The 17,553-nt window shown below is 53.2% G+C and overlaps 6 protein-coding genes across 6 annotated transcripts; 4 read left to right on the forward strand and 2 right to left on the reverse strand.

Annotated features, from left to right (window-relative positions):
• The first annotated feature begins 811 nt into the window (after positions 1–811).
• On the forward strand, positions 812–4,648 carry SEPMUDRAFT_147309 (acetyl-CoA synthetase-like protein). Its single transcript, XM_016904218.1, has 6 exons — positions 812–1,027; positions 1,100–1,261; positions 1,344–3,324; positions 3,392–3,634; positions 3,700–3,891; positions 3,945–4,648. Exons 2-4 carry the CDS (start codon positions 1,231–1,233, stop codon positions 3,492–3,494), a joined length of 2,115 nt encoding a protein of 704 aa, XP_016763536.1. The 5' UTR covers positions 812–1,027; positions 1,100–1,230; the 3' UTR covers positions 3,495–3,634; positions 3,700–3,891; positions 3,945–4,648.
• SEPMUDRAFT_114515 (NAD(P)-binding protein) lies at positions 3,596–4,616 on the reverse strand (the record flags this gene model as incomplete). Its single annotated transcript, XM_016901094.1, has 3 exons — positions 3,596–3,634; positions 3,700–3,891; positions 3,945–4,616. 3 exons carry the CDS (start codon positions 4,614–4,616, stop codon positions 3,596–3,598), a joined length of 903 nt encoding a protein of 300 aa, XP_016763537.1.
• Positions 4,649–5,430: 782 nt separating the features above from the next.
• On the forward strand, positions 5,431–7,997 carry SEPMUDRAFT_131111 (YjeF N-terminal domain-like protein; the record flags this gene model as incomplete). The annotated part of the gene is made up of 2 exons (XM_016902395.1): positions 5,431–5,548; positions 5,605–7,997. 2 exons carry the CDS (start codon positions 5,431–5,433, stop codon positions 7,995–7,997), a joined length of 2,511 nt encoding a protein of 836 aa, XP_016763538.1.
• Positions 7,998–9,068: 1,071 nt separating this feature from the next.
• On the forward strand, positions 9,069–10,618 carry SEPMUDRAFT_147310 (DUF298 domain protein). Its single transcript, XM_016904219.1, has 2 exons — positions 9,069–9,327; positions 9,480–10,618. Exons 1-2 carry the CDS (start codon positions 9,197–9,199, stop codon positions 10,174–10,176), a joined length of 828 nt encoding a protein of 275 aa, XP_016763539.1. The 5' UTR covers positions 9,069–9,196; the 3' UTR covers positions 10,177–10,618.
• Positions 10,619–11,343: 725 nt separating this feature from the next.
• On the reverse strand, positions 11,344–17,538 carry SEPMUDRAFT_123720 (STAG-domain-containing protein). Its single transcript, XM_016901856.1, has 3 exons — positions 13,299–17,538; positions 12,208–13,201; positions 11,344–12,152 (listed from the first exon to the last, which is right to left on the reverse strand). The coding sequence occupies exon 1, from the start codon at positions 17,267–17,269 to the stop codon at positions 13,748–13,750; it is 3,522 nt and encodes a 1,173-aa protein (XP_016763540.1). The 5' UTR covers positions 17,270–17,538; the 3' UTR covers positions 11,344–12,152; positions 12,208–13,201; positions 13,299–13,747.
• On the forward strand, positions 12,215–13,352 carry SEPMUDRAFT_31207 (uncharacterized protein; the record flags this gene model as incomplete). Its single annotated transcript, XM_016908470.1, has 2 exons — positions 12,215–13,201; positions 13,299–13,352. Coding segments are annotated over 2 exons (1,041 nt in total), but the record flags the coding sequence as incomplete, so codon positions are not given.
• Positions 17,539–17,553: the final 15 nt, after the last annotated feature.

A 17,553-nucleotide genomic window follows, 5' to 3' on the forward strand; every position in this document is an offset into this window, starting at 1 on the left:
TGGTCAGCGCGCCGCCAATCATTTCGACCGAAGACCGCGTGCCGAGGTGCAGAACGCGTCAAAGTCGCCTTGCTGTGCCTCGTGGCATGTTTTAGCGCAAGTGCAGCCAGCATGCATGCGGGCACCGACCGAATAACGAAGTTTATAACGACCAGGCACGCACGCGCTCTGTGCGCCTACATAGCCTACAGTACCACCTCCTAGGTACATGTAGTAGAGGTACCTCGGTGGTGTCCGCGTCCAAAGCTGTGAACAGTGCAGCAGTGAGAGAGTGCCACGTTCTATGATGAAGCTTTCGGCGCTGTCCTCCTTTGAGAGAACTAGTTTTACCAGTTTCATTCCTCCTTGCTTGACATGTGAAAAACAGCCGGGGGGGGGGGGGGAGGTGACTCGTGAGCAACACCCTAGCACGTGTTGTAACTGTATTGCTATTTTCCGCCAAACAACAACTGGGAAAAGATGTGACGGGCGACGAAAATGTGTCTGTGTCTGGGCGCGGCGCGACTGGGCGGCGGCGGCGGCGGCGGTTGCATTTCGTCGCATTAGGAGGTACATGTACGGTGATGATGATGATAATGATGATACAGGTAATGATGATGATGATGATGATGATGGAGCCAAGAGCCTGGAGCATGATGGATGGCGGGAGAGAGCCGAGAGAACGGGATGCGGACGTCTTTCCCAGTCAAGCCAAGTCGAGATGCCTCCCCAGGATTGGCTGAGACCGTCTGGCGTGCGCGTGCCTCGGGCCATGAAAGATGAAGATTGAAAGAGTACCGAGCATCCCAGCTGCGAGCGAACCTGAGAGTCAACTGATTCCATCTCATCACTACATGTACATGTACATGTACTTACTACCATCTACTGCTATTACTTCTCCCTCTTCTCCTTCAGTATACAGCTGCTACTAGCCGTCTATACCGCTGTGTGTGCGTGCTTTTGCTCTCGTTCCATTTGTGCTTGTCTTTCATCTCGGGCCCCAGCGACTGCGTCGGTCGTGAAAGCGTACCAGGTATATACGGAGTAGGTGAGTGAGCATAAGCGGACTGGCCGATGTCCAGGAGGGAGCAGAGCTCACACTGACAGCATGATGGTATAGACAGCCCAGCAGCATTTCTGACTTGGGGAAATCGAGTCTCCGCCTCCTCGGTGCCTCGTACGCCAGCGAAACGGTTTTGGTAGTAGTACAAACAATCTACTCCAGCTGCAGCCAGCCGAAGAGACGTCATTATGGGGAGCCAAATTGCTATCAACAAGGCGGGTGAGTGTGACGAAGATGGACGTGAAGGCCTGGGCATGGGCAAGGTCAAGCTTGGTGCGCATGTGAACTTACACATTCGCAGCCGAGCTGGTCCAACCGCCTCCGGTGGGCGCCCCGTACTCAGTCGCGGTGCCCGGTAGCAAAGTCGAGGGTCGCAGTGCTGTATACCGTCACTGGAGGCAAAAGGACGGCGTTCTGCACACACTCGACCCCGAAATCACCACTGCGCACGAATTCTTCGAGCAATCTGCCAAACGAGTGCCTAACAACCTATGTCTGGGACGCCGACCTTACGATGCTGTGAAAAAGGCCTGGGGCCCATACGTGTGGGAGACATATGCACAAATCCAGGAGCGGAGGAAGAACTTTGGTGTTGGACTAGTCGCGCTGCATGAGCAAGTCGGCGTCACGGGCAGGCAGTATGGCGTTGGACTGTGGTGCCAGAACCGACCAGAATGGCAGATTACGGATCTTGCCTGCATGTCTCAGTCGCTGTTCAGTGTCTCGCTCTACGACACTCTGGGACCTGATGCCTGCGAGTTCATCATCAACCACGCCCAGCTGACGGCGGTCTGCTCGTCAGTTTCACACATCGCAATGCTGTTGAGGCTTGCGCCGAGATGTCCAACGCTGAAGCTCATCGTCTCGCTGGATCCGCTGTCTGCGGAGGGCGAGCTGCCAGGTACCTCGAAGAAGGACATTCTCAGTGCTCTCGCTGCTCAGCACGGCGTGCAGGTCCACGACATGAGAGATGTGGAGGCAATGGGCGAGAAGTCCCCACGCCCATTTCACCCACCTCGCCCCGAAGATACTGTCACGATCAACTACACTTCCGGCACAACTGGCAATCCCAAGGGTGTCATTCTCACGCATAAGAACGCCGTGGCAGCGGCTTCTGCTTCTCTCTGCATCAGCAGATCTATGAAAGGCGACACCGTCTGCTCCTACTTGCCATTAGCACATATATTCCAGCGTGTAACTGAGCATTCGATACTCTGGGCTGGTGCTGCGATTGGGTACTTCCATGGCAACATTCTGGAGCTGGTTGACGATTTCAAGCTGCTTCGACCCACCACCTTCACCTCTGTTCCTCGTTTATACAATCGGTTCGGTGGCGCAATCAAGGCGGCGACAGTGGAGGCACCTGGCTTTCGAGGAACCATGTCTCGCCACATTGTTGAGAAGAAGCTGAACAGTCTGACTCAACAGCCAGCCGGCAAGGCGACTAACACGCATTTCTTGTACGACCGCATCTGGGCCAGGAAGGTCTCTGCAGCACTCGGACTAGACCGGGCCAAGACGATGATTTCCGGCTCTGCTCCGATCGATCCTGGTCTGCAGCAGTTCCTCCGAGTGGTCTTTGCAAACAACTTCTTCCAAGGTTATGGTTTGACGGAAACATATGCCATTGGGACTGCACAGCTGGAGGGCGACATGAGCGCTGGCAACTGTGGTGCTGTCGCTACAGCAACCGAGCTGTGCCTTCTCGATGTGGCAGATATGGACTACCTCTCCACCGATAAGCCCAATCCGCGTGGTGAGCTGCTCATTCGTGGACCCACGGTATTCAAGGAGTACTTCAAAAACGAGGAGGAGACCAAGAAAGCGTTCACCGAAGATGGCTGGTTCAAGACGGGCGATATTTGCGAGATTGACGAAATGGGACGGTTCAAGATCATCGATCGTCGCAAGAACGTGCTCAAGCTCCAGCAGGGCGAGTACATTTCGCCAGAGCGCATTGAGAACGTCTACCTGGGCAACCTCCCCTTCCTCGGGCAAGCATACGTCCACGGCGACAGCACACAGTCCAACGTGGTTGCCATTTTTGGAATTCAGCCCGACCTCTTTGCGCCTTGGGTGGAGAAGGTACTCGGGAAGAAGATGAATCCCACCGATCTCCCGGCACTCGAAGCTGCTGCTGGTGAAAAGAAGGTTCAGAAGGCCGCTCTTCGTGAGCTCGCAAAGGTTGGCAAAAAGGCCAAGTTCAACAGTTATGAGAACGTGAAATCGGTCAGATTGCTGCTAGACCCTTTCAGCATCGAGAACGAGCTCTTGACCCCCACGTAAGCCACTACCGCTCGCTCTGCGCGTTAGTCTCATGGTGAAGCACATGCTAACTTGACATTCCAGATTGAAATTGAAGCGACCACAGACCGCCAAGAAGTACAGACAGTTGATTGACGAGATGTATGCTGAGATCGAGGCAGAGGCGACGCCAAGGTCGAAGTTGTAGATGAATATATATTATCCTATGTTTTATTGCACAGACCAGAATTGAAGATACTTGTCCACCTTCTCTGTAAACGTCCTGCCACCTCGCTGAGGACCGTCGATCTAGTAGGTTGCTGGGAGCTGAGACACTCGGCCTCCGTCCTGTTGGCTGGTTAGCTTGGATGTCGCACGCACCACCTGAGAGGCAGAGTACATGTAGTTCTTACCGTGAGCATATTCATCCCATTCAAGTACCCACCGGCTCTGCTAGCCATGAACAGAATAGTGCCCGCAAAGTCCTCTTCTGATCCTGTTCGCTCGGCCGGTGTGGTCTTGGCGTCAATCACCTTCGCACCCTCGTACGCTCCTTGACTATTGCCATGTGCGCTCTTCGAGTTCATTTGCTCAGTCGTCATTTCCTGCAGCTACGGTTAGCGGTATTCTTGATGGACGTCTTCGTTGTAACACTGACTGAAGGATACAGCCCTGGGTTGATAGCATTGACGCGGATGTGAAACTGATTCGTTGCGAAGGCTGTCGAAAGCATCTTGACAAGATGATTCACAGCAGCCTTGGAGGCCGAGTATGCAAAGCCGACACCCAGGGAGCGTGAGAAGCCCGCTACGGAGGACGTCACAATGACCTGTGATTCCTGGGGAACGTTTCGCTTCTGATTTCCAGCATCCAACAACTCCATAAAGGCTAATACGGTGTAGAAGACGCCTGTCGAATTCACATGCGAAGTCCAATCGAAGTCTTCGACAGAGGGCTCGAATAGTGCTTGCGAGTACTCCTTGACAGTCTTCTTGTTGGCTACAGCCGACGCATGTGAGGGACCCATGACGCCGGCATTGGCGAAGAGCAAGTTTACGTAGCCTTGCTCCTGCTGGATCTGGTCGACGACCTTCTTGAGTGATTCCTTATCGGTAACGTCACCGACAATGGGCTTGATGGTGCCATTCTCTGCCGAAGCAGCAGCTGTTTTCAAGGTGTCCTCACGCCGGCCGATAATGTAGACTGCTTTGGCTCCATTGGCATCGAGTGCTCTCGCGGCGTACAGTCCCAGGCCACTGCCGCCACCAGTGATGACTGCTACGAGGCCATTGACGTTGAAGAGATCCTGAATCTTGTTGGCAACAGGCATTGTCGCGGTATACGTTAACTTGGTCAGTGAGCTGGGTGAGAGAAGTAGCAAGGTGGTGGAGTGTACGTGGACAGTGGAGAGGAAGGAAAGTTAAGTACGTGTAGGCAATGTACCTGTACTTACCTTACCTATCGTGATATGATGTAGTAGGTGCTCCATAAGTACAGGTATTCACACGGCCTGCCTGCCGTGTTGGCCGCACAGACGGCCAACCACACAACAGGCACGTTACCTCCTACCTCTTACATGTAGTGGAGGTACCACCTTAGGCAGAGACGGTGATGACGTGAGCGGACACAGAGAGATGCCGTTGTAGGAGCCACCTTCCTTAGGTAATGTAGGTGTCCACCTCGCGTGTATTTCGTGAACGAGGCAAAAGCGAAGAGGGAGAGCATTGAAGAGTGGAAAGAGGCGGGCAACGCGTGTTCACATGGAAGCCTGCAGTACTGTTCAACTACCTACCTGACTTGTAGGAGGTAATTGAAGGTAAGGTAGCTGATCACCGTAGAGATAGGTACCTACCTGACCTATAGATGATGAGGTGCTACCTCCTATCAGGTTTGAGATGTGAGAACTGAAAAGGGAACGGGAAACTGCCCATCTCAGCTCAGCAACTACCTCCTAGGAGGTAGCGTGTACCGTTTGGGACGTGTTCTAGTTCTACCTGAGCTTAGGTAAGTCTGTCGCTCTCACGATTTCTATAATTATTCCCAAGGTACCTTTGACAGCTCTCCTTCCGCTCACACCTCTACCTTTACCTCCACCTCCTCCAATCCCCCTCCCCGGCCATATCTTAGCTGTCAGTCTACACAGTATGGCGCACGACTCGCCAATTGGGAAGCTCGTATGGATGCGGCTTAAACAACCTCGACACGTCTTATACGGTCAGATTGAGGACATCGACCCCCCGAACTCGATCACTTTTAGAGATGGTAAGGTACGTACAAATATGCAATGCTACTATATGTCGCTCATAGATACTTGTTAGTCGTGTTTCCTGGGTCGAGTACGTACCTCGCGCAATGGACCGTCCAGTCCACTGCGATCGACGATACCGCCATTGTGAATAGTTTTCCCCCAGAAGTACTCGAAGTCCTTCGATCCCAACCACAACCGCACCAGCAGCCTGCGACGATTCCTCCGCAAATGTCTCACGCGCATCCACCGCCTCCCGCGTTCCAGTACCCCCAGCAATTGCCCAATGGCCACCACCCTGCGCCATCGATGCCGCATTCCCCTTTTGCTGGCTCAGTGCCGGTTCCTGTGAATCGAATCGCTGAACTGCCTGCTCGTATCACTGCTTCTCCTGCACCCCAAGCAGCCGTGGGACAGCAGTCAGTACCAGCCTTCGTCGATCCAGCGATTCTGAGCTACGACACGTCGTCGCCGGTGCAAAGGAGACGGACATCAAAGCCGGCAGGATTGGAAACACCCATAAAGTCAATGCTGACACGAGCTGCCGCCAACTTGCCCAGTCCTAGCTCGCCATTCATAGGAGACATTACCAAAGCCAATGTCGCGCAAAAGATGGCTGCGGCCAAGCAAGCTGGAGCAGCCCAGCAACAGCCGCCTGTACCTGTAGCATCAAAACCTAGTGTGGAGGCTGCTCTCGGCGACGATGTGCAAAATCCAGTGGTGGAGAATGGCGGGAAGAAGAAAGTCAGGCGAGGTCAGAAAGTAAAGAAGCAGCCACCAGATGCTGGTCAAGACCCACCTCCAGTGATGAATGCTGAAGTCTCCCGGAACGGAAACGATATGAACGGCCAAGTGAAGCGGGGCAAGGGTTGGAGGAGCACGCCTTTGTTGCAGCCATCTCCATCGGCCGGTCCTTCCTTGGACCAAGCGAACACCAAAAAGAGCAGACGAAAACATAAGGGCGAGCTGGAGCAGGAATTCGCGCAAGGAGATACCACAGACATACAGGACATGGGAGACTTTGATTTTGACGCTGGGCTCAAGAAATTTGATAAGAAGCAAGTATTCGACGAGATCAGGCAAGGAGATACCACAGCAGATGAAGACAGACTTGTCAGCCACAACAAGGCTCGTCCAGGCACCTATGGTGGAAAAAACCTACACCCGACCGAGAACGTCCTGTCTCCTAAGCTGGAGACGAAGTACAACAGCAACGAAACGGACAACACTAGCGATGCTGACACGGAGCTTGGGCTTGGTCTTGCCAATGGAAGTTCCTCGTCCAAGCATTCCGTTTCGCGCAAAGTGTTCCCGAAGACAAGACCTAGCAGGCAGAATAGTGCGCAAGTGGACTCTCTCCCAAGACCGCCGCCCCATCTGCTGGCGGCATCGCTCAGTTCAGATCGCGTCCGCGATAGGTCGACCACCTCGCGTGTGAGTAGGGGAAAGCAAGCTACTTCGTTGGCTACATCCTCGCCCAAACCAGACCGAGCAAACTCGCCTTCAGCTATCTCAGTCACCAAGACAGCAATCCAAGGTTCAGCGAAGAATCAGGATCCACATTTCGCAATCTCATCGCACATGTCCACATGTCCCACCCTTTTACCCAAGGCATTGGAGAATCTGGAGGCTGCGACTGTCTCAACATTTAGTCTGAGCCAGGAAGCAATTGCAGAGAATGCCGCTCGCAGTGTTGCAGAAACAGCATTGCACCTATCAGAAGCGCATAAGGGGCTACGGCGCCCGTCGAGAACTAACACCATGCGAGGTAGTATGACAGGCAGTATGACGTTAAACAGCCCGCCAGAGTCCTCGACGATTGTCATCCTGGCTGGCAATCACGACATTGGTGCCCGCGCCCTCGCAGCGGCTCGCCACCTTCTCGGACGAAATGTAAAGATCATTGCGGTCGAGTCAACCTTCGAGTCGGCAGCAACGCAGCATCCGCACGTACATGCACAGCGCGCGATTCTCCGTAAACTAGCTCAGGCGGGCGCCAAAGTTAAGCGTGGAGCATGGCACAAGTGTCAAAAAGCGATCAAGAATCTAACAGGTCCACCTGTGGTCATCATCGACGCACTTCTCGCTGGAGCAACGTTTGAGAGCCTGCTAGAGCCAAATGCAGATTTTAGTGCGCTTGTACAACAGGAGACAAGAGAAATGATCGATTGGGCGAACCGGAGCAGAGCCCCTGTGCTGAGCGTCGGCTGTCCCAGTGGTGTTTCGGGTGTCGATGGGGTCTCTACCATTGTCGAAGGAGAGCCACTTGCAGTCCGTCCTGATCGCGTCCTTGCCCTGGGTGCTCCAATGTCAGGCTTACTGAAAGCCACCGAGGCAGGCGAGAGATGGAATATTAGTCTGGCCGACATTGGCATTAACATTGGGCTAAAGGTGGAAGACCAAGTGGTTTTCGGAGAGTCCTGGAGTGTCAATCTGAAGTACGTGGACGAAGAAGCCATGTCGTAGGAGAGTGGTTCAAGTTTCAGCTCGGCGGATGGTCCAAAAGGGCGCAGGTCTCAAGAAGGTGGCTGGATTCGACGCGAAAGGCTCTCTTCTCGTGAAAGAAAGAACTTATTCCTATCGTTACGCGCATTGAACCTCTGAAAGGCCTCAGCACTGGTGGCCATGGATCTTGATTACCATACCAAGTGTCAGCAATGTCAATACCTAAGGTATGCCAATCAAACAGTCGTCGCTGGGGACACCATGAAGCGGCGTCATCGACAAGGTCAATTGGGGAAGTACGAGATACGGCGAGCTTTCACGGTAGAATCAATACAGTCGTAAAGTGGCGTTGGCGTTGGACGTTGGACTTGGATGGGACTTCGGTTGCTAGCATAGCGTTCAGTTTGAAGATACCCGCATCGCATGATGTAGCATAGCCTGTATTCACCTGCATTATAGAACGGTCTTACCTGCGCATACCGTTCACTACGTGACTGTGTTTCAGCAGGCAGCCTCCGTGGCTCGAACATCGTGCCTTACTTCACACGAACCTTCTAGATAATGCTCCTGCCTGCACTTGCATCTATCTCTTCTACCTTCTTTTCAAAAACATTCATATGACCATCGAAAGTCACTGGCACCTCGAGTCTACACTGTTAACACTCTGCATTCGTACCTCTAGCTGCTAAAGCCTTTCCTGAAAATCCGTCTCACGGCTCGAAAACAGCCGGCCCAGTACAACAAGAACTATGAGCAAGCGCAAGGCTGGCTCCATCTCCGAAACAATGCAGGGCCTCGAGGTGTCGCCGAAGGACAAGAAGGTGAAGCGACGGCCCTCGATAAGTGAGTACCTAGAAGAACACCGGTCAGGTACCAGTACCTAGTTGAATACATCTATCCCGCCCGCCCGCTCTTCCACATTCTTTTTTTTCCCGCGTGCGCGCCGGAAGCACGCGTCTTCAGCCTCGTCGCGAAACGTGCGGGCAGGGGTGGGCGTCGGCCATTTTTGGCCCCCACCTTTATGTCATGTCGTGCTCGCGGCTTTCTCGACATTATTATTTACCTACCTCTTCCTCTTAACCCTTTCCACCTCAACATTCATCGCCCAACAGAGTGATCTTGCGCCGCTCGTCAGCGCTCCTCGCAGTTCCGATCTTGCCATCTGCCTTGCACGCAGTTGGCAGGCCGAGGCGATCTGGCAGAGACCTTGTTCTAACACGATGCCTCCAGCGCTCAATTCTGCCCAGCGGGCCGCACTCAACGAGTTCACCAGTGTGACGCAGGCAGATCGAACCACGGGCACAAAGTTGCTCAAGCAGTCCAACTGGAATGTCGGTGCCGCAGTCAACATGTAAGTATAATAGACTCTTTCAGACGGAAGCATCCGCGACTCTTACACGATCCCCCATGCTATCTGCTCTGGCATGTTATCTGCCCTGTGACTACACACGCAGGCAGTGGCTGTTCATCACGGCACCACACTAACATGAACTTCCTCCATAGCTTCTTCAACAACCCGGCTGGCGGCCGCGTCAATCCGCTGCAAGACACGCTTAACAAGCTTTTCGATCAGTACCGTGATGTAGGCACTTCCGATTCGCCAGACGAGATTGGTATGGATGGCACGTTCAAGCTGTGTGAGGACCTGCAGGTCAGTCTGGAGGATGTTGGTGCGCTTGTACTCTTCGAAATAGTCCAGTCACCATCGCTTGGTATCATCGTGCGGGAGAACTGGATCGATGGATGGTCGGACGTGGGAGCAGATTCGGCTGCGAAGATGCGCAACGTGGTGCTGCAGCGGCGGTCAGCTCTGCCGACGGATCAGGAGCTCTTCAAGAATGTCTACAACCACACATTCACCCTGAACCTGGCCGAGCGACAGAAAGCACTGATGCCGGATATGGCCGTTGCTATGTGGGAGCTTCTGTTCAAGGCACCAGGGCTCGAGTGGAAGACGACAAACGCAGCATGGCTCGAGTGGTGGATTGAGTATAATCAAGACAAGGTCAAAAAGGCGGTCAACAAGGATCTGTGGAAGCAAACACTCAACTTTGCGCTGCAGACGTTGAAGGACGAGAGCCTGAGCTTCTGGAGTGAAGAGAGCAGCTGGCCCAGCGTCATCGACGAGTTTGTGGAGTGGGTCAAGACAGAGAAGTGGAAGGGTGAGAAGATGACGGGAGATGCTATGGATCAATCCTAGAGGATCCTGCCTCATGATGGAAATTACCATGAGCAGCTGCCCCATCAGCCTGCTCGATCATGCTACGGAGGCCAACAAAGGCGAGTCCATACTCAACAAGATGGAAATCGGCCTGGAACAGTAGCCATCTGGAGGCGACCGAGACGTAGCCAGGTACGACGATCACTGGGGCTTGTCTGGAGCACTCATGTCCTGGGTGCATGGTCTCCTTCTAAAATAGCTTCGGTTGACCGTGATCCATAGCTATGTGGAAGTCAAAGTGACTTTTTGGCTGTGTGGAAGTCGAACGCATAGGAAGGGCTAGTTCTGGTAGTGCTGCACGTGCAACAATAGGGAGGGAGGTCACATTGAGCACACGGTCATGATGCGAACAGTCTATTATAGCATGCTATCCAGCGCTTAGCGATGCACTCTTCAATGCAAATGCTTTAGGGAGCTTTCTATACCGATCACAGTCTAGTTTAAGCCGGCGGCACGAGATACGAGGCAAGTTGGCGGTGACTGGTCGAGAGTCGCGATCTCTGAACAACTTCGGTCTGCGAGCTGTGCGCGTATTCTATCAAATTCCGCGCCCAAGTCTCGGATTCACGATGCTCGCCTGGTCACGCGACACGATGTCTCTCTCTCGCTCGCTCTCTCTATCTTTGATGATATTCCGGCATGATCGTCGTTCCAGTATTAATCCAGCTGGTTCCCACAGCGGACACGCGGGTTGCTAGATGGGCAATGGGTGTAGGGAAGAGGCTGGTCGGAAGACGCATGACATGAGCTGATTATTGCATTGTATCCAGGACTGCGGGCTTGTTTGGTGGATCGAGGATCATGAGGGAAGAGTGGCAAGATCCAAGATAGGTTGTTGTAGTGACATACAACGTACAGGTATACAGCAGGCAAGCATGTAATCAAAGACTAGGAGGGACAGTAGTTGAGTTCTGGGCCCGAAGATGCCGCCGGATGCCGCAGCAGCCTCCCTCGTCGTCGAGGTGGACCGTGGTGGGGCGTGCGGCCGAGTGTGTCCAGTCAGCGGACGGCATGCATCAGCGTGTCCAAGTCGGCTGGATTGGGAGAGAAGTCGGGAAGGGAAGACTACCTATGCGCTCACATGGTTTGGCCTTCTTTACCATCATCTCTCCGACTTTTATACACTGCGACCGCCGCCGCCGCCCTGTGCTTCACTTCCATCATGCCATCCTTCCTTCTTCTCCCTCCTCGTCCTCCTCGTCCTCCTCCTCTCTGCGTCCGCAACAGGCCCGGCCCTTCCTCCTCCTCGTCCCGGATCTGGACAATTGCAGTTGCGTCCAGCTCTGATGACAGCACGCCACGACGTGGCTTGCATAAGGTCAGGTAGTTCCATAGCACGCACGCGCCAACGGGAAGCGCGTCATTTGGAAGAGTCTGCCAGCAGGGAGAACCACCACAGACATACCTAGGGAATCTCGGGACCTGAGCAATATTACCTCCTAGTACTCACCAAGGCACCAACATCTCCCAAGCAACACGAATAGATAGAAGCGTTGATTATTAATTGGAGGATTCAAGATTATGGCACTTGCCGACCGGGGCGCCGGGCACGAGGACATGGACGACTTCTACTCTAAAAACGCTAGAGCCTCGGAAGGTCAAAGCTCAGCAACTTCCACTCTACCCGCTCTTCCATATCGCGATTCGTTCGATGACGACGACGATGATGATCATGATGATGATGATGAGGAGGACACGACAGACTATTACTTGTCGGAGCGTTGGAAGCAGAGACCATTTGTGGGTTATGTATTCGAACTTCTGGGCATGAGCGTTCGCAAACGAAGGACACCGAGCACAGATCATGATCGATTGTGTTCGAAGGATGGCGGACTGCAAAAAGGAAAGCCGAGGCAGACGTCTCCGCGAGACGTCCGAAGACATCGGCGAGGAAGAACAGCAGCAATTGTAAAGAGAGCGTGTCTTGCACTACCAGTCGTGGTGCTGATGTTCTTGTGAGTGCAAATGCGTAAGCTCGTTTTGGTGGAGATAGCTGCTGAATTGTTCCAGTGGAGCCTTGCACTTATTGCAAGTACTCTTGGGGCGAGCACGATTGCTCTGGGACCTAGACTTCTATGAAAACTTCCTACCTGACTGGGCCTCACCTGGACGAGCTGGCGAGGGCCTTGCGCGCTACCCCACAGATGCAACGAGAGACGTGATTCCAATCCGGTGTCATTCCCACAACGACTATTGGCGAAAAGTGCCGCTATACGATGCGCTGCACTGGGGATGCACTGGAGTCGAAGCAGACGTCTGGCTCCTGAATGAGGAACTATATGTTGGCCATAACACTGCCTCGCTCACGAGGAAAAGGACGTTCCGAAACCTTTATGTCAATCCCTTGGTAGCTTTGATCGATACCATGAACCCAAACAATACTTTCGGGACGACATCTCGCCACGGCGTCTTCGATGAGGATCCTGATCAAAGCCTTGTTCTCCTCGTCGACTTCAAGACGAGTGGCCGCGAGACGTATCGATATGTCCAGAAGCAAATCTCCGCACTTCGAGAAAAGGACTACCTTACCTACTATGACGGAGAAAAGATACACAAGCGTGCTGTAACAGTCGTAGGAACGGGCAATACTCCTTTCGACTTGGTCGTCAACGAAGGTCAACGTCGCGAGATCTTCTTCGATGCACCCCTCGATCAAATGTGGGAACCAAAACGAGGGCACGATACGCGGACAAAAGAGGACGATGCTCTATATATTGCCCCCACCAAATTGTGGGGCAAAAGTGGCGGAGGACAAGGTAATGAAGGAACCGATTTCGTGACTTCTGCCGACGACTTCAATACTACCAACTCGTATTATGCGAGCGTGTCGTTCGCCAAGTCCATTGGGTTCGTCTGGCGAGGGAAGCTGTCTCATAAGCAGCTGGAGAAGATCAGAGCTCAGATTCGAGGTGCAAAGAAGAGAGGATTGGTGGTGAGGTACTGGGATACGCCGAGCTGGCCTATCAACCTGCGTAATTATATTTGGCATACTCTGATGGCTGAAGTAAGTGAATCTTAATGATAATCATAATACCTGGACCACGCGGAGAGGGCGGGAGATGATGGAAGACTGACTTGCTGACGAACGACGACTACGATAGGGTGCGGATATGCTCAATGGAGACGATCTCAAAGGCATGGCAGTGGAGAATTGGGCGGCACGCGTTCATGGTCTCTGGTAGAGACAGGAGCTGTAGACGACCATCTGAGTATATCGAGTTTCTTCTTCTTCTGATTGTTCTTCTTTGGAAAGAGATACCCACCTGAGCGTACAGCAAAAAGTACTGGAACTATATAGCCTGCTGACACAGACGCGGAATGGAATCACGGAGCACATATCGATAAAACGCTAAAGCTGCAAACACCACCGCTCTGTACATGGAATACTCTCTTCATCTCACACTTCGCCTGTCCTGAACAAGGGTATGAGTTTTGCACATCATGGTGGCCATTCATTGTCCTGTTTCTCTCACCAACTTGTTCTCCATCTATTTTCCAGGCCCGGCTCCCTGCTCGTCAGGGAAGAAAGAGACCCAAAGGAAGGGGACATCTACTCGTCGTGTACACTCTCATCCTCCCCTTGATCAATGTCTTGGGGCTCTGCCTCCGAATCTTCATCGTCTTCAATCTCATCGTCCACTTCGTCTTCGGCGACAATGGCATTACTCTTAGGGTTTGCTTTGCCTTTCTTGGGAGCACCATTTGCAGCGGTGTTGGGCTTGGTCTTTGCTTTGCTCTTGGCCGCACTTTTCTTCTCTATGCGAAACTTGTCCAAGTACGCGACGACTTCCTTGAAGTTCGGTCCAAGCTTGCTTTTGTTGCGCTCAATTCGCCTCCGTATCGACTTGTCAACAAGGACACCAGCAGCATCAGCCTGAATGATCTTGGCTGTGAGAATGCAGAGTTTCTGTTCAGCGATCAGAGGTCTCGCAAGCTTGGCGTCCCGAGCTTGCTGCGACATTTGTGTCTCGGGCTCATCTTCATCGTCCTCGGATTCAGACAGCGGATCAGCATCGATTGGATCCGCGTCCACGTCCATCTCCTCGTCGTCTTTGACATGTTCTTCCAATTTTTTGCCGCTCAGTCTGGCGAAGGCCTTTTCTAGAATGGCGAAAGTTTTCAGCACAGCCTGCTCGGATTCGGGTTCCAGTTCCATAATGAGGACAGTATAGTCCTCACTTACGCCAGCCTTTGCGTTTACAGTGCGTAGGACGGCACCTGACGTGTATAGATCCAGTAAAGAGCCAGTCAAGGAGTAACGAACAGATTCACTCGGCTTTCGCCCATCCAGAACCATTCTGATGTTTTCGACGTATGCATCTCGCCGCTCGCACAAAGGTTCCAGCACTCTATCTGTATCGAGCTCAGAGGTCGCCCCTGTCCTAACAGCAGCGGCGAGAGCTGAAAGTTTCCATCGAAAGTAGAACAATGCAGCTTCTGCAGCACGCGCGACCACTATGTCCTCCAGCGCTGCCTCCTCGGGCTCGAGCTCCGGCCCGCTGGAGTGCAAAGCACGTTTCAGCAAGCCGATGATGAAGTCGATAGTACCGCTGGAATTCTTGTCAGTCGCAGGATTACTCAGCACGTGGCTCTCATCTTCAAGAGCAGCCACTGGACTAGAGATAGTTGCCAGCCGCACAATGCGGAGTAGGTTATTACCCAGTGCAACGAGCTCCTCCTCGGTCAAAGCTCCACGCACAGTCAAGGTATTCACATTGATAAGCTCGTTGATGTTATTGACCACGTCATCCCACAGGCTCGATATCTTCTCCATTGCGGTGTCGTCGAGTTCGCCGTATGCCTTTGCGTGTAGGATCGCGTTGGTAGCTGGTCCAAGCACCTCGTCTGTACCGTGGGACATGAATTGCTTGTGAAGATCATCCAGAAGTGCACCGTTGACAGTTGGGTCCTGCCGCAAGCTGCGAAGAGCGGGGATTGTGAAGACGCCTTCCAGGCGTAGCACTGCTGCAGCAGTGCCTGGCATATCGCCGAACTTCTTCAGAAGTCTTGGGAGGCTATCCGTGAGGTGTCGAACGTTCTCCTCAAGCTCTTCTTGTAGGTCCTCTTTTTGTTTCTTGGTGAGCTTGCCCTTGGCGTGGTGCACGTGCTGCTCAGCTAGATCGCTCAACTTTCTTCTGACAGTGGCATTCAGACCTTCCAGTAAGATGAGCTCTTCTTGCTCAGTCAATGTACACTCATGCTTCAGCCGAGACAAGGTATCATTACCGACACCATTTGCTCGACCTACTGAGTGATCGAACAGCAGGTAGCCAGCCAGACTCCGCCATTCTTCCAACTCAGGGAGTCTGTCGTAAATTGCACTGATCGCTAGAGTGAAGCGAGATTCAGTGCCGACTACGTTGATGATGAGACTGCCATCCGTTCCACTGCGCTCAAACTGGCTGGAGACTGGATCTTCGCTATCGTACGATTGCAGCATCTCAGCAAGAGACTTGAGCTGCAGCCATGCAAGTTGCGGCGTTTCAAAAGTGCCAGGACCAACCTCTGGCAGTTCTTCCTCGAGCTTTTCGATGCCCCCCAGCTCATCCAACTTGGCACTAAAGAGATCCTTGACATTTTCAGAAAAGAATCCTGCGACCGCCTTGCGGACTCTGATCTCGTCGTGGAAAATGAGACGGCCAATAGCATCGATGTCATCTGGTTCGAGCAGATCACTCTTCCTCAACATATCTAGCAGCTCGATACCCGCAACTCGCACGCTCATGTCAGCATCAGAGGTTCCGATTTCGACAAGGCGTAGACGGAACCTCTCCGTGAATGTCCTCAGTCCCCCAAGGTTATCGGTATCGTGGTACATACGTCGCAGCTGCTTGATGACTTCGAGCCGACACAACGCCTGCGTGTCACTGAGCACCCAGCCAAGATAGCGGAGGTGATTGCCATTCAGAAAGTGTTCCGGCTTCGCCATGGCCCAGTCTCCCATGGCTTCGGAACACTCGCGACGGATCAAAGGGTCCACATCGCGGTAACGATGGATAAAAATCGTGTCGAACCAGTCTTTCAGCAGAGCTTCCATATACTCGAGATCATCGTTGGCCTGCTTGACCTTTGCCTCGACGTCCTTGACCCGCTGCACGTTGACTCTCTTTTTCTTCTGCTCCGCTGCGACCTGCCTTTGAAAATTGGGCAATTGATCAGCCAGCTGTGTCGAAATTTCGCACAATGCAGTCACCACGCTGAGCGAGAGGACAGTCGCGGTGTGTCGGAATGAACGATCAGATGCGGAAGACATGGTGGAAAACCACACACTGATGTTTTCCAACAGCTCCGGATTTTCGATCAAGAGACCTGCTGCAGAGATAGATTTGATCAACTGTTTCATGAAGTTTGTTATGTTCTGTCGAAACAAGGTGCCACTTTTTCCCTTCGCGATCAGAGGGTAGTCGGTTGGCTGTGAAGCTTGATGTTCCGTCTGCAGGTCTCGCAACTTTTCCGTGACCCCATCTGGATCTTCAATATCATGCTTGGTTACTTTAAGGCTACACCCCGCAGACTTGATCAGGAAGTTGATCACGTCTGTCAAGGCGACTGTCTCGTCGTCTTTGAAGCTGGCCAGCCACTGTGCGACCACCTCGTCCGCCGGCTTGTTTCGCGCAAAAAGATCTGCATAGATGCCGCCAGCTGCTTCAGCATCCGCACCATCTATTCCCTGAGGCTTCTTTGGGGGGCGCTTCCGTGCAGATGGCTTTGCAGTGCTCCGTATAGGCAGCGTCACCCCATTTGTCTGCGTTCTCGCTTTCTTCTGAGGCGGCTTCTTCGCCGCCGCGGCTTTCTTCACTTGACGCGACTTCTTTGCCCTTTCGCGCATCTCCTCCTCGTCAGGTTCGTCCTCGGGGTCATCCTCATCATCCGAGTCGTCATCGTTGGCGTCGTTGTCGTCGTCGTCAACCATGTCCTCATCTCCATTGGCGTCTGTTGCGTCGTCGCGTTTCCGCTTGGCACCTCCGTATGGGCTGGAGGTAAAGTGTTGCGGTTGTTTTCTCACGCGTCCAGAAGCGCGTCTGATGGCTCCATCCCCACCTGTTGGCGCCGGCGACACTGATGCCGACATTGCTGTTCTCCCAAGGTCGTCTCGAGGACGCGTTTATTGTTTGCGACCGGCTCGCTCGCTCACGCGCGCCCTGAAGGTCGCGTCGCGTGATTCGTGGAAAGGTGCGGATGACGACGGTGTCAAGTTGAGTGAACCAATTCGTTCCAGACGCGTAGAGTGATGTTAGCGATGCGCATGCTAGAAGAAGCTAGGTGGTTGTGGTGCTGGAGGGAGTGAAGTGAGTCGCAGTCGGTATAGCAGGTGGTAGGTGGTAAGTGGTAGGGTACAACGTAAGGCACCTGAGT

The sequence above is a fragment of the Sphaerulina musiva genome (genome assembly GCF_000320565.1).
Source record: "Sphaerulina musiva SO2202 unplaced genomic scaffold SEPMUscaffold_2, whole genome shotgun sequence".
Taxonomy (NCBI): domain Eukaryota; kingdom Fungi; phylum Ascomycota; class Dothideomycetes; order Mycosphaerellales; family Mycosphaerellaceae; genus Sphaerulina; species Sphaerulina musiva.